The 25,725-nt window shown below is 38.0% G+C and overlaps 1 protein-coding gene across 7 annotated transcripts in view; it reads right to left on the bottom strand.

The window, feature by feature from the left end:
- The window catches only part of cdc42bpb (CDC42 binding protein kinase beta (DMPK-like)), a 100,962-nt gene that overhangs the window by 10,825 nt on the left and 64,412 nt on the right, over positions 1–25,725 (bottom strand). For 3 of the 7 annotated variants that reach the window (XM_067417093.1, XM_067417094.1, XM_067417098.1), the window contains exons 14-35: positions 25,216–25,463; positions 22,343–22,448; positions 22,144–22,268; positions 21,877–21,982; positions 19,601–19,663; positions 18,280–18,428; positions 15,251–15,348; positions 14,993–15,072; positions 13,459–13,509; positions 11,819–11,902; positions 9,110–9,184; positions 8,872–8,977; positions 8,573–8,709; positions 8,334–8,473; positions 7,174–7,255; positions 6,858–7,074; positions 5,100–5,162; positions 4,419–5,015; positions 2,544–2,641; positions 2,345–2,429; positions 838–958; positions 630–747 (exon numbers count right to left, since the gene is read on the bottom strand). In XM_067417093.1, the coding sequence (XP_067273194.1) occupies positions 630–747; positions 838–958; positions 2,345–2,429; positions 2,544–2,641; positions 4,419–5,015; positions 5,100–5,162; positions 6,858–7,074; positions 7,174–7,255; positions 8,334–8,473; positions 8,573–8,709; positions 8,872–8,977; positions 9,110–9,184; positions 11,819–11,902; positions 13,459–13,509; positions 14,993–15,072; positions 15,251–15,348; positions 18,280–18,428; positions 19,601–19,663; positions 21,877–21,982; positions 22,144–22,268; positions 22,343–22,448; positions 25,216–25,463 (2,949 nt within the window). The remainder of the gene's footprint in view (positions 1–629; positions 748–837; positions 959–2,344; positions 2,430–2,543; positions 2,642–4,418; positions 5,016–5,099; positions 5,163–6,857; positions 7,075–7,173; positions 7,256–8,333; positions 8,474–8,572; positions 8,710–8,871; positions 8,978–9,109; positions 9,185–11,818; positions 11,903–13,458; positions 13,510–14,992; positions 15,073–15,250; positions 15,349–18,279; positions 18,429–19,600; positions 19,664–21,876; positions 21,983–22,143; positions 22,269–22,342; positions 22,449–25,215; positions 25,464–25,725) is intronic. The other 4 variants (XM_067417096.1, XM_067417097.1, XM_067417095.1 and 1 more) reach the window with 3 other exon arrangements.

Here is a 25,725-nt window from a genome sequence, read left to right as displayed (position 1 = left end):
CGCGATCATTTGGCGTTTGAAAAAAATAAAACCCATTCAATTATATTCATATGACATGGTAAAACATTTGTGAACTCAGGTTGCATGTAGTGTTTAGGGTATCTGTTAGTGATACGCGGGTCAGCTTTTTTCCAACATGCGGGTCCCGCTTTTATGAAATTAATTGGCCCGCCCGCACCACTGTATACATTTTTACAACCCGCCCATTAAATAGACATACAGGGTCCGCGGGTTATGAGACGAACCGCTCATTACTAGTTCAGGGCCATTATGGTTATCAACAAATGCACGTGCTATTTGTAGGATGACAGAGTTTACGACAGTAGTAGAGGACAATATTTTTTCCCAACTGTAGGGGGACCCCGAGAGCAAAAGTTATCTGCTGCTTTAAAAATATACTGTCTTATAAAAACCTGGGCTCAAAGGTACATTGTTGACACTGGTATTGGCAGGACCAAGATTTCAAAAACTCTTCAGCTGATGGGTCGCACCATGCAGGTGTGACAGTGGCATCTGTGTTTCTCTGAGCAAGGTCCTAAGCTTTTAGCACCAGGTGTGTTTATACATTTAAATGCTCAAATCTGGAAACCGGGAGATCAGCTCCAGCTATTTTATTACTAAGTTATTACCAGAGGCAGATCCATGAGGACCTGCATACCGTCGCCTGGGCCCATGTGAGCAACGTGGTTGAAGTTGGTGGGGTTGGAGATCAGTTTAGATCTCATTTCAGGATCCCTCAGCTTCTCCCTATATAACGAAAAGGAAACAATGTCACATGGATTAGGAGAAATGCAGGGGTGCAGCAGTGTGAGATATGCACACTTGAAGCCGCCATACTTTATCTGTAGCAGCCGCTCCTCCTCAGGAACTCTAAAAAGGAACTTCCTCTTGCTGCGTGTCCTCACCATCAGCTTCTTGCTGTTGTCTGAGGTCTCAGGGATTGCTAGGTCACAGCCATCTGTGGAAACAGTGTGAATGAGGTTGGGGGGAAAAAATGACTAAGATTGCTAAACTATAGCCATCCTGGAACTTGTTGGCAGCAGGCCTAGAGGAGGTGTGACAAATGAGGTCATTTTGGTTTACCAAACAAAAGCGTCTTTATCAAGAGGGCAATCTGCCAGAGTGGGTAGGAAGTGAACTGTAAATGGAACACAGAGGGTATAGCCGTATATATATTACTACCTGGGCTGCTCTTATGGATCAGTTTTTTTTACGAATCACTGTTTTTGAACAAATCTTGTAAATGAACAAGTGAACGTTCCCATTCACATCTATTTAGTGACTCACAATCAGTGTTTTTATACAAATCTTGTAAATTAATCTCATTAATTATAAACAGTCAATCATTGAACAAATTTAGGAAGTGAACAAAATCAAATCTTTTTCACTGAAGGCAGGAAAACTTCACAAAGGAGAGATTTCAAAGTATGACTATTCATAGTTTTGAGTCACATGACTGGCGCAGAGAGCTGGAGGGCAAAACATCCAGTGAACTGCAGCACAGGAATGTCAATTTTCCATCTCAAAAGAAGAAAAACAAAAATGTTTATTCAGGGTTAATCTGCTCACCTGTATACGGTGTACATCATCCATAAAATGTATTTTAAATTTAATCTTTTAATAATCGTGGTCTTACTACATTACTACTTGAAACCTGGTACTTGAAAAAATGACTGGCAGTCAACGGAGGGAAGCCTTGTTTTTCCCACTAGGTGGGCTTTCTATAAGTATGTGACGTCACATGAAAACTATGAATTAAAAGAGCCAAGAACATTCTAGAGTTGGCTGTGAAGAACTATTTCAGTAGTTACCCGTACTGAACAAATAAGTCCCCTTCACTAAGAATTAGACTCAGAAAGGCACTGAACAAGACATCCATTCCAAGATTTACGAATAGATTAATGTTTTTTAACAAATCAATTGAGTGAATAATTCAGTGACTCAAAACACTAATTTCAATAATTCATAACATTAAAAGTGAATTGTCACCACCTACTGTCATGATGTAATTGGCAGAAAGGGCCACTGAACGAATCAGAGAACAAATCTTTCTAGTGAACCGATTCAAAAGACCATTTTCACCACTACTGAGCTATAAGCATGTGTGGGCTTGCTAGCATTTATATGCGTGTGTGTCAGTGTAGGCGGGAGTGATTGACATCACTTTGTGGAGGACACATTTCTTCACAGGTGGACCATTGTGATCACAGGGTAACCACTGTGATCACAGACTCTCGCTACATTAAGCAAGAAAAAGAAACTCAGCCTCAGCCGAAGCACACAAGGATCAATGTGTGGGAGATGTGTGCTGACATGGTGAAGAGTGTGTGGGGTGGGATCAGACCTGAGGAGTTGTTGCTGAAGTAGATGAGGCGGGGCTGCTCAGAGCCCAACAGGTTCAGACTGCCCTCCACATTCAGTGGCCGAATCTACAGACACATTTTAAAGTCAGATCAGCTTTTTTCATACATACAAATTGTTACAACTGAAATGATATTAAATGCTGTTTTCACAAACCGTAAAAATGTGGATCCTTCACTCACCCTTCTTAATGAGATGGTCTGAACCCATTCTGTGGTGTGGACGTCAAACACATCTACTCCATAATCGTTGTACACCGTCAGGTAGTTCGAGTTTGAGCCTGAAAATAATGAATATGGGTTTGAGATCTCATCCTCAGAAAAATGCCAAGGCAAATCATTGATGATGCCATTCTCAAAGGACATGCCTGTCATACCGTAAAACTCTGTATATAATATTTAATATTTATCCAAAAAGATGCATATGCATCATGTTCCACTCAGATGGCACTTATTGTAAAAGGTCTAAAGAGCGGATTTTATCTTCCACAGATGCAAGATATTTAGGTTGTTTGATTTTGCGCTGTGGGAGAAAGCAAAACTAAAACCACTGGTGTGTGAAATGCTCTATAAATAAACTTGATGTGCCTTACCAAGTCAAGACGTATAGTAAAAGGTTAATAAAAACGTACTGTTGATTAAAATGCTAAATTTTGTATTACATTGGGGGTGGAAATGAATAGGCTTGTACTTGGTGCAGGTAACCAAATGCACAGGACAATGAAATAATGCAAATTTATGATTCTGAAGCTGAAAATACAGAATTATTTTAGACAAATATGAACATTTAAATAAATATCTGTAAACAATGTTAAAATATATATTATATAAAATTGTTTACCGATATTTATTTAATAAAAAACATGCACGTGTTACAAAATGGATGTTGGAGCCTTGTTTGATTTTTTTTATATTCTACAATGCATTCAGTTGAGGTAGAAAAACTGCCACCGTCACAGCCCTATTAAGTACAGTTTTATTCTGTCCAACTTAAGAAAAAAGTGGAAGAGAAAGTAATGTTAAAAAGATGTATGAATGACTTCCTCTTATTTTACTTAACATCGTTCCTAAGAAAATAAGTGGGAAAAATCTTTTCAAATAACTAAACCTCACACTTTAATGGACTGATTGGATTTTTATGTTGATCAGGATCAACATTGTATAATACTAGTTACATACAACAATATTGCCCATATCTGCTCCCTTGACCTTTCTGGTCCTTTGTTTACTGCTGCCCATTTTTCCCCCACTCACATCCCTAATAGACTTGGCCACAGCTTTCCCACTGCCGCCTCTTACTTTAAGGAGTAATATCAAGGTTCTCAAGAATAATTTTCTTCTTTGCACTAACTCCCTCAATAAGAACTGCTAGCGTTTGCCTATTTTTGGTTTTGTTTCCTCTATGTCAAATAACAAGTTCGTAAAATGGTTACCAGCAAGTAAATTCTCTTATGAAGGCTAATCTCACTCCTTTGTTGTAAACTAACAACCACTTAGAGATAATCGTTAAGAATGCTAATTATTGAATAATATTGATAAATAAAATATTTAGCAAATCGTATATCCTGAATTTTCATACTTTGCATAATGTTGTGATGCTCAAGTTCACTTGTTCATTTAAAATGATTGCTTTTAGTTTATAGTGTTATTTTGTTTGTTGACAAAATAATATAGAATTTTTAATATTGGTAAATTTCTTGACATCAACGAAAAAAAGCATTGATTGGTTCCTGTTATTTAACTCATAAACATATTTTTTTAAAGAACTATTTAAAAACTACAGATGTTTTTTATTTATTTTTAAACTAATGATGAATCCGGCCCCTGGTTGTTCATTTATTTCTCTTTTAAGCCTCCCGTTTTCTTCTTTGTCTTTTCTACCTCCTCCCTGCTTTGCTGTATCTCCTCTGTTCTTTCCTACTCCTCCCTTCCTCCAAGTCTACACATGAAAAACACAGGAATTTCAGGAGAGCTAAAAACATGAAAACAAACACCGTTGCTTAGATACTTTGACCAATTATTTCTCACTTCCCACTCAAGCTCTTTAAAAGCGCTTACTGCAGGCAAGTGGTGTGGCGGGCCACATCAGCTCCTGTGTTCGAGAGCGCCGTCCAGTCGCGTCCACGTACACTCCTAGCTGACTGAAGCACAGCAGCAATTCATTGGCTCCCACCTCCATAGCGTGCAGAGCATCCAGGGGCTGCTGAGCCAAAAAGGCTAGCGAGGGGTCTGTAGGGCTGACTAGGCTCACCGGTGACGACTCTCCCTGCATGGCCAGCAGAGCAAAGCCTGACGGGTAACCCACGCACAGCCGATCACGAATAATCCCCAGCCACTGGGCGATACCGGGAGCCTGCACCTCCCACAGCTTGCGGTGATGGGGCTTCGCGCGTGTGATTTCATAGCAGATGACCTGGCGCTTCACGCCTGCTAGGAGACACGCTGGGCCACCGGGGCGTAAGGTACCGATGGTCATCGCCTGGCAGCCTCTTGTATCGGTCAGCTTGGTGTCGAAACCACCCTCTGCACCCTCTAATGCCGCCCAGGGGTATAAATGGACATGACGGTTACGGCCTGAAAGCAGGGCCACCATCTTCTCTTTGGGGATGAGCTCAATCTGGCAGACTCTTTTACAGTCGGCAGCACGAACAATGACTGAAAAAGGATAATGGGAAATCAGTTAAAGAGAAAATGGAATAAGGATTAGAACTAAATTTGTGTTATACAGAGTTCTCATACCGTCTCTGGTGATCTCAACTACGAACAGGCCATCTTCTGTCCCCAAAATAATTCGTTCTCGATCTGTAGAGATAATAGCCAGACAGAAACGAATTGTAATTAGAATAAGTGAAGGGTTTGTTTACCCAAAAATGAAAATTATTTTACTCAATCTCATGTTGTTCTAAAGCATGACTCTGTTCTTATTCAAAGCACAAATAAAGATCTTATTAATGAAACCTGTGAGATCTGTCCCTCTATATTGAAAGTCCATTCCACATTACTGAAAATATTAATGCTTGCGGTCACTATTAAAATATGAATACAATTGCAAGAAAACATGACCAAATGCACAAGTGTAAATGGCAGGCATATCTATATTTTCATAGAGGAAATGGAAAACATATATGGGAGAGAGAAAAAAAAATCATAATGAAACTTTTCATAACTTCATAATGAAATGAATTTATAGCACAATCTAAACATTGGCTCTTAAAAAACTATGTGAAAGTTTACATTAAAAAGAGAAGGTTTTCACTTTTTGTGTGTGCTAGTTTATTTAAAATGGTCCTTTGATATGATAAATACATATGTAGTCTCAATTAGAAATGAGCTATAATTACACAAGAATTAGAAATGCTGTTTAAAGCGATTAAGAATATAGCATGTCACAGGAATACAGCATGTCACAACTTCTGAAAAGTATTTCATGTTAACTTCATGAAAAAAATCACTCAAATCACTTTGAGCCAAATAGGGGTATTAAAGGCAGAGGTGGACTGTAACTAAGTACATTTACTTGAGTACTGTACTTAAGCACACTTTGAGTACCTGTACTTTACTTGAGTATCATTTTTTCTGGAAACAAATGACTAACTTCACTACATTTGAAAGACAAATATTGTACTTTTTACTCCACTACATTTCTATCAAGGTCCTCAAAGTCAAAAGTCGTTTCTGTAGCAGCTTTGAAAGTCAGTGGATGATTTGTTTTCTTTAAAAGGTGTTTGGGTTTTTGCAGAAAGCCTTTCAGAAATCACTCTTGTAGGGTCACGTGAAGTTCAATGATTTTCACAGCATTTTTTGAACATTGATTTTTAGTTTATAGCAATGGAGGAAGACGGATGTCAATCGGTCGCGGAGTAATCTCACAAACAAAGTTGATTATGTCTTAAGTGAACATAACAGTTGTGGAGAATATCAGATGTGTATCCGTGTATAGGATTTGTGCATTCGGCCTTAAAGTGACAGCAGCTTTGTAAAGAGCTTTGTAACTTTTAAGTATTTAAATGAGTTTAAGGTAGTCGTATGCTAGTATGTCAGATGGAGCATCACTGACTGGCTTAAACTATGATGGTATAGTGTGCATTTATACAACAATAATAAAATAATGCATTGATATAAAAAAAAGGCAATTTTCTTTTAAATTGTACTTTTAAAAACAAATACATCTGTACTTTTAAATTAATTTAAATCTGTCTTTACAACTTTCACTTGTAACAGAGTAAAATTTGATGAATAGTACTGTTACTTTTACTCAAAAAAATGAAGTGCACTTTGTCCACCTCTGATTAAAGGACAAAAAAAAGCTGCATTTTTGTGGAGTACATTGGTTATATCACTAAATATAAATAGTCTCACATATACAAATTCAAATACATTATGTGAAAAGTATTATCCTCTTTTAAAAATGGGTGAAAGTGGTACATTACATTGATCCGTTTGACTTAGTTGGAATCCCAGAGGTTAACATCCCCGCCTCCCTAACACCGTACTCACCTAGGATAGCAGCAGAGAGTGTAGTTTTGATGGCAGGCAGGCTGCTGTCATAGGCCTCGTGCAGGACATGCACAACGCGGTTCTTTAGGCGGTTCTTGGCCAGGATGTTCTGCAGGCCCTCTAGGATGCCCACCCACTTCCTCTTCTCTGCCTCGCTCTCGGCTAACACCAGCAGAGGCACCGGTCGGACCGGAGAATTCAGAGTGGATGATGATACCTGCGCAGTTCAGGACAAATATTGAAAATTATCATGATGCATCATTAGGCAAACATGGCAATGGAGTATTTAAAAAGCACCACACATTTTAGAGCATACCCGGAAAATGCAGGGAATGTCTTTACGACTGGCATGGATCACATCAGATGCCAAAACAGAGCTTACAGAGAATTCCTCGTCTCTGAGGAAAAGAAACAAATGTCAGGCAAATGAAAAATACTACTTAATATCATCATGTCTGAGTTTATTTTGTGATAGTGAAAGATTATAATAAATAGATTATATAGAATATCCTTTACTTGCACTACTGTTAAAAAGTTTGGCTTCAGTAGTTATTTTTTTCTTTTTCAAAAGTGACAAAGGCACTTATAGTGTCATAAATGCTGTTCTTGTTAAATTTTATATTGTTAAACTTTATATTCAAAGAAACTGGAACAATGGCGTCTGAAGATTCAGCTTCACCGTCACAGGAATAAATTACATTTAAATATATATTATTATAGGAAACAATAATATATTGCACATATATTAGGGAAAAATATTGCACAATACCGGGTTTATACAGATTCTGTAAAATGAAATTTCAGGACTTTCAAGGACTATAAGCACTAACTTTTTGGTTTTCAAGAACTATAATCAGAGATCTCACTTTTCAAACTATATCTTTATTATCTTTCAAAATCTAAAAAAGGTAAATAGATAAAAAATAAACTAATAAAACCAAAATGTATGAATAACATGCAGCACAATGACTGGTAACTTTAACTATTGAAATATACTATGACAAAGATATTGCTTTCCTTATTCAAACCTATTCCCATTTTTTTCTCATGAATATATGACTCACCTGAAGAATGTCAGCTGTATCATATATATTTATGAGCAATATCATGCTCATAGCCATGCGAAATGGCTCTATATCTATATCAGAGGGGCTGCTGCATTTATTTTGCATGAAAATATTCTTTTATCAATAAAATTAAACACTAAATTCACATATTTGTCTTTCAATAATTTAAGCACTTTTAATTAATATGGCTGTTTTCAAGGGGTTTCCAGGACTTAAATGTCAAAAAGTCACATTCAAGTACTTCAAGCACTTTAAGCACCTTGTACGAAGGTAAGAGAAAATAAGAGAATTCTTTAAAAAACAAAAATAAATCTGACAGACTCCAAAGTTTTGAATGGTAGTGTAGCAGATCAATACATTATTAATTGACTGTCTGTTAAGTACATGCGATTTTAGAACTAATCCTGACCTCAAGTCGAGGACCTGACTGGCCATCGCAACAGGCTGAGTGGACTTCCCTTCAGGCACCTCATAGAGGAAGAGTTTACAGTCACACACTACAGCATAAGCCCTCTGCCAGCCCTTCTTCACTCCTGTGGGCTTCGGGATCTGAACGAGGAGCAACACACAAGGCAATTTAGTTCAATGCAATTGTTTAGGTGAGGTAAAAATAAGTGACTAGACATTTTACAACATTGTCATTCTCACCCTGACAAAACCTTTGTATGCTGTGCCAATGCCCCTCTGCACGTCAATGCCCAGAGGTCTCTTAGCCTGCTCTGGAGGAATTGGGCAAACCTGGGGTGCGTTGTCTTTACAAGACACGTGGCAAATAAAAGAGCATACTAAAAGAGATGGAGGGAGAGAGAGAATTACAAAAATTCACACACGTGACTTTCTTACACTGGTAAGTGAAACTGCATATAGATATTTCGTCTTAGGTCAAAACCGTATTATCATCTCCCTAAGCCACAATATATATGTTTTATCATTAACACTCAGCTCACCCTCGCAGGCGTAGCCTTGTCGGATCTGGCCCACCATCAGTGAGGTACAGTGAGTGCACTGGGTCGGGCTGGAGAAGGTCTTGATGCTCAGCTGATGAGCTTTAGGCTGTTCACGCAAACAAAACATTACCGCAGTCAGAGCAATGAACGCATGCTGAGGCTGAGAAACCAATAAGAGTATACTGACAGACTTAAAACAGGCTAATGGTGAGTTAGACAGATCGTATGGTGGTTTTACCTTTGGGGCACTGAGAGTGGGCTGATACATTGGAGAAGGTGCAGCAGGGGTGGTCGCTTGAGGCTTGATTGGTTCCTAAAGCACAATTCCATTAATATTAATTATATTTAATTATAATTATAAGGCTCGACTGGGCAAGTAGGCTGATTAAAATGTCAATAACAAAAATAACTAGTGGCGATAGTGGATAACAATAAATAATATATAATTAACTGATGGTAACAAGGTTGCACTGATGGAGTTTTTATATTTATAACATATTATACAGTTAAAGGTCCCATGGCATGACATTTTTATTTTATGAGGTTTTTCAACATTAATATGAGTTCCCCTAGCCTGAATGTTGTCCCCAAGTCGCTAGAAATTTTGATCAGTGTAAAACGAGCTCAGGCTGTCTTTCTCTGCCTTTGAGAAAATGAGAGCTCAGACGAGCTGATCTTGAATTCTCCTGTTATGACGTCATGCCAGGAAATGTTACCGCCCCTTCCTCTGCTTTGCCCGCCCAGAGAATTAGTAGAGAAAGGAGTCAGTTTATCAGTCCTGATGTCAGCAGCACAGGCTTTACCATACGGATTCAACAGCACCACCACAAACAGTGAGTAACAGTGTTCATTAATGCCTGATCTGGAATCAGTGAGTTCTGATGTGTAGCTAATCATTCAAGTTCACACAGACTTTCTTTCTAAATCGTTTAAAACTGTCAGTCCCGCCGCTGGCCGTCTTGATGTATCAGTGAATCAAGCCAGTGACTAAAACCATCAACCTCACGTCTTTTCTGTTAGTAGCATGAAACAAAACTGTTATTTAAATGATTAAACTACCGTATTTTCCGGACTATAAGTCACACTTTTTTTCATAGTTTGGCTGGTCCTGCGACTTATAGTCAGGTGCAACTTATATATCAAATTTAATTCCTACTAACTGACAAGAATAAACATATAGCCGCGAGAGGGAGCTCTATGCTGCTCCTGTAGCCTACCCCAGAAAAAAAAACTGAAAACAGAAAAAAAACTCTTAACTGAAATATTAACTTAAAGACAACAACTTAGAAAGACTGAACACAAACAAAATGCCCCCATAAAGAAAATCTTATTCTGCAAAATACAAACTGCATGTAGTAAAATATGCAGCGGAGAATGATTCACACAGCGTTAGTCTCGCGCGGCTGAGCCTCTCCCTGCAGAGAGTTCAAGCGTCTGTGGACTCGTTCCTTCAGCTCTGGCCATCTTGCTTTCAGTCCGCAAGTACCTTTCTTCTTTTTCTTCATTACAGTTAAAGTAACCTTTGCTTTTCGCCAGTCCCTCACAAGTTTCTCACTCACTTCAAACTTTCTTTCTTCTGTTCGGTTATTTACAGCATGCGCGCGCGGCTCCCGCTCTGCCCAAATGCGACTTATAGTCCAGTGCGACTTATATATGTTTTTTCCTCTACATGACATTTTTTGACTGATGCGACATACTCCAGAGCGACTTAAAGTCCGGAAAATACAGTACAGAGACCAATCAAAGAACACTTTATAATGTTCGGATTGGTCAATCACACGTTTGAATGATGCTGCTCATTATGCTCAACAGAAGCTCTTACTGTATTCATGTCGATGTCGTGTTTGCTGTTAGCTGTGATGAAAGCATTTTGTGAGAGAAATAACGTTGCAAAGTTAACTCGTGTTTATTCAGAGCTCTCAGATACAAACAAAAACTTGCGCTCTCAAAAACTCGGTACAATAACACTTCCTCAGCAATCTTTCCCCAGCTCCTTTTCTCTCTATCTCTCTCTCGACTGGCAGCTCAGCAGCTGCTCCAGCTCCTGACTAAACCACGCCCCCTCCGCACATAATCGTCTCTTGAAACAGAGCATTCAAGGCAGAGGGCTAATATCAGTATAGAAAAAATGCCTTTTATTTCTAAATTATGAATTTTTTTGAATGTAAAAACCATACTAACAATATAAGTACACCCCAGGAAACATTATAAAACAATAAAACAACCCATGCCATGGGACCTTTAAGAAGCAACACACGACCAAGAGGGATGAATAACATCGTAACTGAAAATGTGACACTGATTTCATTTGAGAGCTCAATAAACAAGTAACTAATATTAAGTAACTTATATTTTAGACGCAACATAGATTGTTTTTGTTCTACTTCAGAAGCAGAAATATTTCCAAACAAGATCACAGTAGAATTATAACACATCTCACAGCATTTTGAATGAATAGGTTGAATCAAAGATCAAGAAACAAATTAAATTGGTTTGGTAACTGCCCTATAATGTCTTATTCTAGTTTAATTTATTGATCAAATTCAATAGAAAATGAAAGCTGAAGCATAGCCTATATTTAATAAGATTAGGGACAAAATGTCCTTTATAAAAGGTAAATCACAAATATGCAGATTTAAATATGTCAAAGCTTATTGAACAATGGTGAGAAAATTGCTTCAGAATAACACACAAAAAAAAAATTCAGATAAGCAATTTTTTTTACCTGGATAAGTGATTGACAGATTTACTTTTCTGAAGGACAAGCATATGCACAGGCTTAACATCGATTAATAATACATATGTTTCAAGAAGCGCATTTTCGATTTTATTCCAAGCTTCGTCCTATCCATTACTATTCAGGAAATGACTCAATCAATGACCAATGTATCAGACAGGAAGTCTGACAGCGGCAGAATGTAATAGGAAGTGTTAGGTGGATACTCACATCCTGTTCTAAAGCCACTGATGGGGAGGAAGGGGGAATGTCCGTCTTCTGGGGTGTGGCGTCCACATCACCGACAGAGCTTGACTGAGGGAAGAGACCACATTTGTGAAACAGCTCAAAATGCGTATGAATCATTTGCTAGCGGTTATTTTTATTCCATCTACATAGCATCTTTACGGCCAGCAGATGAGGTCAAAAGCTTTTATTTCCCAAAAAGGCTATATTAACACACTCAAGTCACGCAAACATTATCACAATGTGACTGAGATGGCATTTGTGAAATGTGTCATAACTAACAATCCATTCAGCAGTCATGTGCTTGCTCATAAGAATCATGAGTAATGTGTTTATACCTATTAGTAGAATATTATATTAATATACTGTACAAGTTAATGTTTTTGAAAGAAGTATTTTATGCTCACCAAGGCTTCATTTATTTGATCAAAAATCAAATTAAAACGGGGGAAAAAACAATGCGAAATATTACAATTTACAGTTTGAAAACAGTGCTGTTTAATATTTTTGGAAACTGTGATACATTTTTTTCAGGGCTCTTTGATGAATAGAAAAGTCTGAATTGAACCTGGCTGAATGAAAGTATTTCCATTATAAAAAAAATTAAAATTAAAATAACTCTTACTGACCCCAAACTTTAAAATGTATAAACTATATATAAATGAATGCGTATGGGTTTGTTTAAGTCCTTCATGTCATGTGTAAGCAGTAAGTAATAAGGCTTAACAAACACCACTAATAAATCCTATGCCACTTAAGATAATTCAACTTAAGATCCATTAGTAAACACTGAAGCCCCACTTTTAACTAACATTATCTGTAAATAAGCCCCGAAATGACACCAAAATAATACTTCCCAAGCACTGTTAAACAAAAGATACTGATATGGTCTAACTATATCAATGCAATATTTGAATACACATCAGAGTAAATTAATACAGCATTTTAGGATGCAAAAAATCATTACAAAAATGTAATGGCATCACACTTTTCCTCAGAGAATTACTGTCATCTTCAATTAGCTTACAAGCACATACTTACCATCACCTCCTATACTGGAAGTTATAAATAATTGTGAAGCATTCCACACAATTTAATCATCTTTCATCATTTTATTTCATCCGATTCATTTCACGGCTGGTTGCCTTAGTCATTCAAATCTAAATTATGGATGTTTATTGTCCTAGCGGGCTCAGAGTTAACTAACAGCTTAGTGCATTTGCAGACTTGACAAATGGAGAGTGACGTTATTCACATTAGCCATTTAAGAGGTTAGAAGGCAGTGGGGAGGTGGTTAATACTAATCGTGAGTCTCTAACCTTTAGCACCTACAATTGGATCTAGGGTCTGATTGCAATAGGCAAGAGGAACGCGGTCAGCAGACAAAATAGATGAAGGGCATGCTGGTTAGCCTTAATTGTAAGTTGTATACTAACATAATACTAATGTCTGCCATTGTTAATGTAAGTAAAGTAAGTGCCGTTTTATTTTGACAAAGCACAAGAGGAACTACATTATGAACTCCTTGACCACCATGCAAATATTTGAGATACTTTGTCTGCTGACAGATCACTCCTGCCGAGGTTAAAGGTCAAAGAGGGAGGAGCTTTGTTTAGCAAACTTACTTCATCCCAAAATGCAAGCAGAGAAGATGCGGATGAGGAGGAGACAGAGTCCTTTTTTTGAAGGGGACAAAAATAAGATGACAAGTAACAGCTTCTGTCTTTATGAACTTGCTTAATTTAGGCCTTTCCCTACAATCCCATGTGTCTCACAAATATAGCTTGGCTACATCGGTAGACATGGTCCCTACTCCCGTTTTTTCCCGTACTTTTTATAGAAGCAGTTTTGTAAAACTGAAAGATAGGCATCAGTCTTGCAAAACTCTCAGCTGCTCTTGTCTCTACTTAGGCAATCATAGCATGATGGGTCATCTGGCCAAAATAAATAAAATAGAAATACAGTGGTTACCCATGTCCACCAGGCAGTCATGTGCTAATAAACACCACTTTTTTAGGCATTATACAGAAGTAGGATGAAAAGAAAATGCCATGAAAACTGTTCTAAAGCCAATTCTAAATGAATCGGCGCAATTGTGCTCCATGAGGCTATCGGCTCCAACTACAATAATATCCGTTTTACAAAAAAACTGGGGTAACACATACTTCCATTAATGGGAGTTATTAATTTTTTTCAAGCAACTAGTGAAGTAACATTACTTTTAAATTCACAACCAAATATAAGAGTTACTTTTTCAAATAAGCAACGCAAACTTCGTTTTCTTACTCATTAGCTGACAGCTCTCCTGCTCCCATGTTAAGAGAAATTATGGTGTAAGGCACAGAAGCCTTCTGTAGACATGATGGTTATTGTAGTTCTCGACTAAATGTGAGCATGCATTTACTCATCTCACGTTCACAAAAATCATTCAGAATTCCACTGAAGGAATAAAAACACAAACTCAGGAGATGCAAACTCAGAATATTGAGTAAAAAATGCTATAGCAAAATATACTTAATTTATTTAATCTCACTTTAGCCAATGTCTTTACTAATGACCTGCAACGATCCAATTCAATCATACCAAGCAAAAGTCACTTTAGACAAACAAACACAATGAATAAAACAAAAATGTGATGTTTATTTTTTAGCTGAAGTAAGAGTGTTAAACTTCTGCAGCTTATTCTTCTGCTGGATTGCAGAAAGAATTGCAGTGTAAAAAAGGGCTTTTACAGTTGCCAAAAACAGAACCCAGCCAGGAGAGAAATAGTAATGCAAAAGTAACAAAGGCATTACTTTCCTAAGAAACTAAGTAACAATCACTTTTTTGTGGGTAATTTTGCTATATTATAATGCATTACTCCAAATATTAATTTTCAGAATGACGGATTTTGCCAAAAGGGTGAAAGTATGAAAGACTGCAGATTTCCGAGGTGATTGAGTGAATCAGGGATGTCAGAATCAGCATCCATGTGCTGGACATTCATAAACATGTATACTCCATTGTTTCTGTCTGGCTACTATGGACGTAATATAATCGTTTGATAATCTATTAGGTCTCTGAAGATCTGAGGACGGAGGTCATTAGGATGATGAAATTAACAGAGGGAGGCGTGTTATGGCATGAAACGCAGAAGCAGAAACTTTTAGAAACACTCACTCTGAACGTCAGGTCATGGGCGAGGGGAGAGGTATTGAAGTACTCAAAGATGGAGTCCTGGAAGTCTGGAAATTTATAACCTACAGTTATATAAAAAAAAAAGGGTAAGTACTTGCTAGTTTCAAATAATAGAAGAATCCATTTATTTTAAAATCAGCAGCGCTTATAAAAGGTTCCCTTCAGATGTTCCTTCAAAAGATGACAATGTACTCATGGTTTAAGGACACTTAACAATTCTATGCATTCCAGCATTTTCACCTTTGTCTGATCGTGAACGGCCCTCCTCCATTTCTTTCTTCATGCTCTCAAGCTGTTCCTCCAACTCTCTGTTCTTGGCCTCCGTGTCCTTCAGTTTGCTGTAGGTGAGGGAGTCCAAAAATTAAGGCTACCACAAAAAAAGCTACATCAGGGGTCGGCAACCAAAGGCATGCATGCCAGTGGAGGGGTGATTGCGTCGCACGGGCAAAAGCGAGAGGGGTGTTTGCATTTAAATCAGATGCAACCTTGCACTTGCATACAGATCTACTTTTTGAGGTAATAATTCCTCATAGTAACACAGCCTGTTTTATTAAGGTAGAGGTTATGAATATTATTAAAGTGTGAGAATTAAATGTGCAGTAAGTAAATGTCTAATTGTTATTTAGCTCCTTTAACTGGAGAATCATCTAAATGGCAAAGTCCTCCCTTCCCTTCCATTCCAAAACAATAATCACCATTTTCATACACAGCTCCCAACATAACACGATAGTCCAAGTACCCAAAGAACCAAAAGAAAAAAACATTTATTAGGAATGTTATCTCACTTTCGAATATACTTTGGGAGCTGATGCTTAAATGGCTGATGATGAAATGAAGCTCAAATCTGTTGCATATAGCGCAGGATAGATTTATATTGGTTTAGGAGACAGTTATTTTCCCAAATTTAAATAAAACGGTTTTAACAAAACTGATAGCTATCTGGTCAGTTTGATCAGAAACTGAAAGTCTGATCAGGTTCATGCGGAGAAACGCAGATGATCGGCACCTGCTTTTCTCATGAAGTATGAATATACTGGCCAGAACGAACTTTGTTCTTGTTCTTGCCACCTCGAGAAAACAAACAAATTTCTTTGTTCTTGCACAGTATGTTGCAAGCTTAAAGGCTGCAACATACTCCACATGAACAGAGAAAAAAGCTCTTGCTCCCAGGGATAGTGGGAAATTGCTTCCGAAATATTTATGTTGTGCACTATTTTTTTATGTAAGCCATTATGCTTTTTTATATATATATATATATATATATATACACACACACACATATACACACATAACACACACACACACATACATATATACACACACACAAATAATTACAGTTATATATATAGTACATATATATATATATATATATATATATACACACACATACATACACACATATATACATATATACACACACACACAGTGCCTTGCGAAAGTATTCGGCCCCCTTGAACTTTGTGACCTTTTGCCACATTACAGGCTTCAAACAAACAACTGTGTCCCACTTGTTGTTGATTCTTCACAAAAAATTACAATCATGAAGTGGAATGAAATTTATTAGATATTTCAAACTGTTTTAACAAATCAAAAAATTGGGTGTGCAAAATTATTGAGCCCCTTTACTTTCAGTGCAGCAAACTCTCTCCAGAAGTTCAGTGAGGATCTCTGAATGATCCAATGTTGACCTAAATGACTAGTGATGATAAATAGAATCCACCCGTGTGTAATCAAGTCTCCGTATAAATGCACCTGCACTGTGATAGTCTCAGAGGTCCGTTTAAAGTGCAGAGAGCATCATGAAGAACAAGGCACACACCAGGCATGTCCGAGATACTGTTGTGGAGAAGTTTAAAGCCGGATTTGGATACAAAAAGATTTCCCAAGCTTTAAATATCCCAAGGAGCGCTGTGCAAGCGATACTATTGAAATGGAAGGAGTATTAGACCACTGCAAATCTACCAAGACCTGGCCATCCCTCTAAACTTTCAGTTCATACAAGAAGAAGACTGATCAGAGATGCAGCCAAGAGGCCCATGATCACTCTGGATGAACTGCAGAGATCTACAGCTTAGGTGAGAGACTCTGTCCATAGGACAACAATCAGTCGTATACTGCACAAATCTGGCCTTTCTGGAAGAGTGGGAAGAAGAAAGCCATTTCTTAAAGATATCCATAAAAAGTGTCATTTAAAGTTTGCCAAAAGCCACCTGGGAGACACACCAACCATGTGGAAGAAGGATGATCTGGTCAGATGAAACCAAAATTGAACTTTTTGGCAACAATGCAAAACGTTGTGTTTGGCGTAAAAGCAACACAGCTCATCACCCTGAACACACCATCCCCACTGTCAAGCATGGTGGTGGCAGCATCATGGTTTGGGCCTGCTTTTCTTCAGCAGGGACAGGGAAGATTGTTAAAATTGATGGGAAGATGGATGGAGCCAAATACAGGACCCTTCTGGAAGAAAACCTGATGGAGTCTGCAAAAGACCTGAGACTAGGACGGAGATTTGTCTTCCAACAAGACAATGATCCAAAACATGAAGGAAAATCTACAATGGAATGCGTCAAAAATAAACATATCCAGGTGTTAGAATGGCCAAGTCAAAGTCCAGACCTGAATCCAATCGAGAATCTGTGGAAAGAACTGAAAACTGCTGTCCACAAACGCTCTCCATCCAACCTCACTGAGCTCGAGCTGTTCTGCAAGGAGGAATGGGCAAAAATTTCAGCCTCTCGATGTGCAAAACTGATAGAGACATACCCCAAGCGACTTACAGCTGTAATCGCAGCAAAAGGTGGCGCTACAAAGTATTAACTTAAGGGGGCCGAATAATTTGGCACGCCCAATTTTTCAGTTTTTGATTTGTTAAAAAAGTTTGAAATATCCAATACATTTCGTACCACTTCATGATGTTGTCCCACTTGTTGTTGATTCTTCACAAAAAATTACAGTTTCATATCATTATGTTTGAAGCCTGAAATGTGGCAAAAGGTCGCAAAGTTCAAGGGGGCCAAATACTTTCGCAAGGCACTGTATATAAAAACAATGCACAATGAATAAAAAAGAAAAGGAAAAAAAAGGCACTTCAGGACAAAAAGGTTGACGATCCCTGAACTAGACCATTTTAACTAATAATGTGTCCTGTTTTATTATGCACATAAGACTGAACCATTATCCAGAACATACACAGCGAGCATATTTAAACAGAAGCAGATTCTTCTAAATAAATTAAAAGGTGCCTTATTATAGAATCAAAGACTGACCTCTCGAAAGAGATGTTGGCAGCTTTAACCTTGCGCATCTCATCCTGAACCAGTTGCTTGGCACGGATTTCAGCTTCCAAGGCCGATTGTAGCTCAAGACGGGCAGACATGTCCAACTTTTGACTGCGGCGCACCTTCCACAAAGGATCCTGCCAAGGAATGGAGACGCAAGTTTTGAAAAGAAGCCAGAAAAAGGACACTTGGTACACTGAGTCATGATATGCTCGCCCTTAAAACTACATTTACAATAAATTCCTGGGTTTCTAATTTGAAGCATTTATTTAAAAGACTTATTTCAACTTTCTTGGTCAACTATAACAGCTAGGGACCATACAGTCATATTTCTACAGTGTCAAGAAGCAGTGCAATGATCAATATCAAATTCAAAAAACAAGATGCTTTTCCGTTTGCTTTACAATAATACAAAGAAAGCATCATGCATGGAAAAAATGCATGCCTAACACACTACATCACATAACAGACAGCGTAAATCCTCTCTAGCACACAAATGAAATCCCTTAAGATGCCTTTTCCATAAATCCGATGGCTCATGAGGGCTTATCTTAGATCTTCAACAGTTTAATAGCTATTGATCTCAGCTGTCACCAAGGCTCCACTATTTACACGTGTCTCTACAAGACAACATTTGTCTCCATGAGCTATGTGGTAACTAGACCGTAATTTACCAAAAAAGAGACGGTGAGCGGCTGGAGGACAGCTGAATATTGTGGAATGAAAGAAGAGGATTACTGCCATTTCATTGATTAAACAGATGAAGTGACCAAGGCTCATGTGCGAGCTCCCGTGGCTGATGGGAAATGAGGCAGTGAAGGGCATTCATGGGAGAGTTCCTGGCAGAACTCATCAGCTTTACATTAGAGCTGCCTGTATTTTCCAGAGCGGCTCTCAAAAGCATTCACGATTAGGCATAATTCTGCGGCACTCGCTCTTTTGTTCGAACTTATCGAGTTAATGACTTCAGCGCAACTGATTTGATATCATCCAATAGCATGCAAGCGGAAGGTTAAGGGTATGCACACTTGACCTCAAAAGAACAATGGAGGCAAGATTATCCTAAATGTTTTCCATGTTTTGTGAATTATGATGTAATGAGGAGAGCTGATGCAGCATTTCCATTCATCTGCCCTCTAAATTTTAACTGTAAAAAAATTGCTAATCATAATAACCTGAGAATTTTGCTAATTATTAAGTAAACTAGACAGATGAATGACAGATTGATTGGCCAATAGCCAAAAGAACAATCTTGTGTTCCGCCACCTTTTTGCTCCACACTGATGGAGGTTTGATGAATAAAACTCACCCGCTTGGTGACCCGAGGTGCCACCATTGACCTCTGGGTTGGGATGTTTACTCCAGGGCCTTGCTGACATAGCAATTCAAGTTTACACAAAAAAAATATATGATACATTCGTAACATATCTATATATAAAATTGGTAACACTTTAGTATGGGGAACACTTTCACTATTAACTACGACTTTTGCCTCAATAAACTCCTAATTTACTGCTTACTAATAGTTAGTAAGGTAGTTTTTGTAGCATTTACGTTTAGGTATTGGGTAGGAATAAGGTGTGTAGAATAAGATAATGCAGAATAAGGCATTAATATGTGCTTTATAAGTACTAATAAACAGCCAATATCTTAGTAATATTTACACTAATAAGAAAACTATTAACTAGCTAATAGTTAATAACTGAATCTTAAAATAAAGTGTTACCATAAAATGTAATAAAAATTAAAAAAAAGATGTATTCCTGTTATGGCCAAGCTGAATTTTCAGCATCATTACTTCAGTCTTCAGTGCCACATAATCCTTCAGAAATCTTTCTAATATGAGGATTTGGTACTCAAGAAACATTTATTATTATCATCAGTGCCCCCCGTTTACACCTGGAGGCTTTGGTCGATCGCACCATAAGCGGATAATACTAGATTTAGGTGCAACGTGGTCTAAAATATTTTGGGCACTTTTAACTACTTCCAGAGCTAGACGAAAACCAATTCGACCAGAATGGATTCGAACAGCCACAAAAGACCACCTACTCTACGCTTACTGACCTAATGTGTAAACATTATGGGAAGTGCACTAGGCAGAAGGGATTTAAACTTTGTTGGCTGAAGACCCAAGTTTGGTTTAAAGTAAAAAAACATACCAAGCACAATTAATGTTCTCTTACCATCCCTGATTTCAGTCTTGTGGCTGTCAAAGAAGAAACGAAAGCTAATGCTCTCTGCATCTTTTCTGTCGTCTCCTCTCGTGTTCATATGTAAAATGCATGAGTTTTTGTCATCCATGAGATCAAAATATCTGAAAAAGTCCACACATTTACCCATCTATAGTCCATCCCCTCAATGAAATGAGGACAGAAGTGGTGGAAAGTGGACATAAGAGACATCAGGTGTAAATGGGAATGTGTCTCCCTCATCTACTTGTGATCCGATTGACCAAAACATTTTTTTTCCAGGATTATTTGAAGAATAGAAAGTTTAAAAGAATAGAATTTATTTGAAATGGAAATCTATTGCAACATTATATAGTTCAATATTATAAATGTCTTTGACACTTTTGATGGATTGAATGCATTAATGCGGAATAAAAGATTTCATTCCCCCCCCCCCAAAAAAAAAAATTACTGACCACAAACTTTTAAAAGGTAGAGTATTTTAAATATATATATTTAAATATATATTTAAAATACTCTACCTTTTAAAAGTCTGAGGTCAGTAAAAAAATTTGGGAAGAAATTAAATTAAATATATATAAATAAAACAGAAAATTCTCTTAATTACATTCCTTAAGAGAAATTTGAGCGAGAATGAAGTAACGATAAGTCATATTACAACTGAAATGTCCGAATTTTGTTTACAGAAATAATCTTTAAAAACCACAAAATGGCTTTTTAATGCAGTCAATCTGTGATTTTTAAGCTCTATGACCAAATCACAGGAAGTATATGGCATTCTTCAACATTTGCCAAACTCCATTGCCTTCTATTTGTACCATATCCTGTAGCAACCCTGCAATTTGGCCAATTAGCTCAATTTGAGAATAAGCAATGATGACCACATCTTTGGACGATGGATTCAACCCAAACCTTTGAGGCTGCAAATCAATAGTTCTCATCAGCAGATCCCACTATGACAATAACAAACAGCGCTTTTAAGAGGGAGCAGTAGTCATGTCAATCTCTTACAGTCTCTCCTTAACCTCCTTAGAAAAGGATATTAGATCAAATGTGACCTCCATCACCTACAACATTAACATGTCACTTCCCTTCAATCAATTTCCATTAGATTTGCTATTTAAAGCAAATCTAATGTTACTGTGCTACGGCTCAAAGGAGTTAGAGAGAGCTTTCCACCCACTGACAAAATTAGAAGTCTCACTCTATCACAGATGACCTATATATCCATATAAACTAAAAAATGGAGCATAATAGCAGATCAGCTGTATAACAAAGTTCAGAGGTGAAAGCCTGATTATGTAGTTGGGGGCTGGATATCGGCACTGATTCCTCAAATCAAACGTCAGTTAAATTCTCAGATCTCAATGTAACCTCATTTAGTGATGCTTACCAGCGTTCTGGATCCCAGACTGGAGCTTCGTAGAGACTCCAACTCTTCCGTCATCTTGGAGGCCAGAGCCTGAAGGTAGCCACGTGCATCTTTCTCGTCGCTCACCCTACAAAACAGAGTGTCACAAATTTATCAATTTGACTGCAACATTAAAAATCCTACATTTTGCTGACTACAAATGGCTTGTGTACAGTCACAGTGTATGTATATTATGTATATACAAATTTATAAAAATAGTATGTATAAAAATGTATATTATCATCTCACCACTGGATAATTTCAGCGATCTGTGCTTCCCAGTGTGCTACACTCTCTTTCTTTGATGCTAGATCTTGGAGCTCATCCTCCAGCTGTCTGTTCTGAGCAGTCAGCTTGTCCACAAAAGTGCAAAGCTACAGGGGAGATTTCAGGGTCAGTGTCAACTACTGAATATTACTCCTGATACACATGAAATAAGATGTCCTACCCTGTCTGTTTCTGCAGTGAGTTTACGGTTTTCACAACTCAGGAGTGCGCGTTCACGTTCATACTTCTCCTTCAGACGACTCATGGCCTCGTCTGTGTCGGTTTGCCTGTGGATACAGAAATAGGGATGGAGTTAGTGGTCGCGGTTTTTTTTTAATGGCTGATGACAGGGCTGCATTAAAACTAAATTGTTAAAGTTTTGATTGAATAAAAAATATTAATTAAATTTTAAATTAAAAGTGAATGGGGTGGTGTTTAGTCCTGTCCGTAAAATATTTCAAACACGCAATGATTCATAAATGTTTTTGAACATAGTTAATTTCAGGGGGCAACATGTAAATGCTCCACACGAAAGCCATCTTAGGCTTGGTTCGCTTTAGGTAAATGTTGTTTTTGCTTACAGCATGCATCGAGAAAATTAAGAGCTCCAGATTTATATCCTGGGAGGAGTTAATAGCATTTGTCCATTTTTTTTTTTTAAATGAGCATATTATTAAAAAGCTAAAAAGCTAAAGTCCACTATACATTCAAAATGATTGAATAATAACAACACTATAATATAAGAAGCAGTTTGGGGTCAGTAAGAAAAAAAATATATATACACATACACAGTGAGGAAAATAAGTATTTAAACACCCTGCTTTTTTGCAAGTTCGCCCACTTGGAAATCATGGATGGGTCTGAAATTTTCATCTTAGGTACATGTCCACTGTGAGAGCCATAATCGAAAAAAAATATCCAGAAATTACAATATATGATTTTTTAACTAATTACTTGTATGATACAGCTGCAAATAAGTATTTGAACACCTGTCTATCAGCTAGAATTCTGACCTTCAAATAACAGTTAGTCTGCCTTTAAAATGTCCACCTCCACTCCATTTATTATCCTACATTAGATGCGCCTGTTTGAGGTCGTTAGCTGCATAAAGACACCTGTCCACCCCATTCAATCAGTAAGAATCCAACTACTAACATGGCCAAGACCAAAGAGCTGTCCAAAGACACTAGAGACAAAATTGTACACCTCCACAAGGGCGGAAAGGGCTATGGGGAAATTGCCAAGCAGCTTGGTGAAAGAAGTAAGTCACTGTTGGAGCAATCATTAGAAAATGGAAGAAGCTAAACATGACTGTCAATCTCCCTCGGACTGGGGCTCCATGCAAGATCTCACCTCACGGGGTCTCAATGATCCTAAGACAGATGAGAAATCAGCCCAGAACTACACAGGAGGAGCTGGTCAATGACCTGAAAAGAGCTGGGACCACCGTTTCCAAGGTTACTGTAATGGTTTGAAATCATGCATGGCACGGAATGCTCCCCTGCTTAAACCAGCACATGTCCAGACCTGTCTTAAGTTTACCAATGACCATTTGGATGATCCAGAGGAGTCATGGTAGAAAGTCAACGTCATCAGATGAGACCAAAATAGAACTTTTTGGTCATAATTCAACTAAACGTGTTTGGAGGAAGAAGAATGATGAGTACCATCCCAAGAACACTATCCCTACTGTGAAGCATGGGGGTGGTAGCATCATGCTATGGGGGTGTTTTTCTGCACATGGGACAGGGCGACTGCACTGTATTAAGGAGAGAATGACTGGGGCCATGTATTGTGAGATTTTAGGAAATAACCTCCTTTCCTCAGTTAGAGCATTGAAGATGGGTCGAGGCTGGGTCTTCCAACATGACAATGACCCGAAGCACACAGACAGGATAACCAAGGAGTGGCTCTGTAAGAAGCATATCAATGTTCTGGCGTGGCCTAGCCAGTCTCCAGACCTAAACCTAATAGAGAATCTTTGGAGGGAGCTCAAACTCCGTGTTTCTTGGCGACAGGCAAGAAACCTGACTGATCTAGAGAAGATCTGTGTTGAGGAGTGGGTCTAAATCCCTCCTGCAGTGTGTGCAAACCTGGTGAAAAACTACAGGAAACGTTTGACCTCTGTAATTGCAAACAAAGGCTACTGTACCAAATATTAACATTGATTTTCTCAGGTGTTCAAATACTTATTTGCAGCTGTATCATACAAATAAATAGTAAAAAAAATCCTAGATTGTGATTTCTCGATTTTTTTTTATTTTTTTTTTAGATTGTGTCTCTCACAGTGGACATGCACAGAACTTGCAAAATAGCAGGGTGTTAAAATACTTATTTTCCTCAAAGTATTATATATATATATATATATATATATATATAAATACATACATGCATATATATAAATACACATTTATGAGAGAGAGAGAGAGAGAGAGAGAGAGAGAGAGAGAGAGAGAGAGAGAGAGAGAGAGAGAGAGAGAGAGAGAGAGAGAGAGAGAGAGAGAGAGAGAGAGAGAGAGAGAGAGAGAGAGAGAGAGAGAGAGAGAGAGAGAGAGAGAGAGAGAGAGAGAGAGATTACAACAAAAAGTGACACACATTCCCAATCATCAACGAATCCTGATAACAATTCATGGTTTCCACCGAAAAATTAAAGCAGTAAAACGGTTTTCAACACTGATAACAAGAAATGTTTCCTGAGCAGCAAATCAGCATATTACAATGATTTCTGAAGGATCAAGTGACACTTAAGACTGGAGTAATAATGCTGAAAATTCAGTTTTGCCATTTCAAGAAACAAGTACATTTTAAAACTTATTAAAACAGTTATTTTAAATTATTTCAAATACAGACCCCAAATGTTTGAATGGCAAATTTACAGGGTAAGTAGATAAAATGTGGAGTCCACTTCAGAGTTCAAGAAAAATGTGGATTTCTCTCAGATATAGGCCAATGCTGATAACCACATTAAGGTTAAATATCAGTCAGATAATCAGTAGCTGGAATCGACCCTGTTGGTGCCAACCCGCAACCCAGACTGTTGACAGAGCAGCTTACCGGTCTCTCTTGGTCTTTTCCAGCTTGTCTTTGAGCACCAGCAGCTCTTTGTGCAGGGACAGATGTTGACCCTCAGAGTCATGAAGCTCCTTCCTCAGATTCTTCAGCTCTGTAGTGTGGCTGGCATCACGTCTCACCAGCTCCTCCTCATAGAACAACACCTTCTTATCCAGCTCTGATTTCACCTTGGTGAGCTCCTGCTGAGTCTCAGAACTAAGGCTTGAGGAGCGACCTGTTCCCTGCTTCACCTGAAAAATAATTAAATAATCTAAATGAGACAAATACTGAGACTTTAATTCAATACAATTATTGTAATATAAACATAAATTAATTTAAAGCCCTGATACAATATACAAAAAGACACATATCAATGGTGAGCAGAGGAAGAGGAGGAGTGAGCAAGGGAGGCAAAGGAGAGAGCTTGACTTTCAAGCAGATGGAAAAAACATAAAACATAGCACGAACATCCTGCTAAAAATAACCCCACAGGATATCCTACACAAGACAGGA

The sequence above is a fragment of the Pseudorasbora parva genome, chromosome 15 (genome assembly GCF_024679245.1).
Source record: "Pseudorasbora parva isolate DD20220531a chromosome 15, ASM2467924v1, whole genome shotgun sequence".
Classification (NCBI taxonomy): domain Eukaryota; kingdom Metazoa; phylum Chordata; class Actinopteri; order Cypriniformes; family Gobionidae; genus Pseudorasbora; species Pseudorasbora parva.
This window is presented reverse-complemented; position numbering and strand designations above follow the sequence as displayed.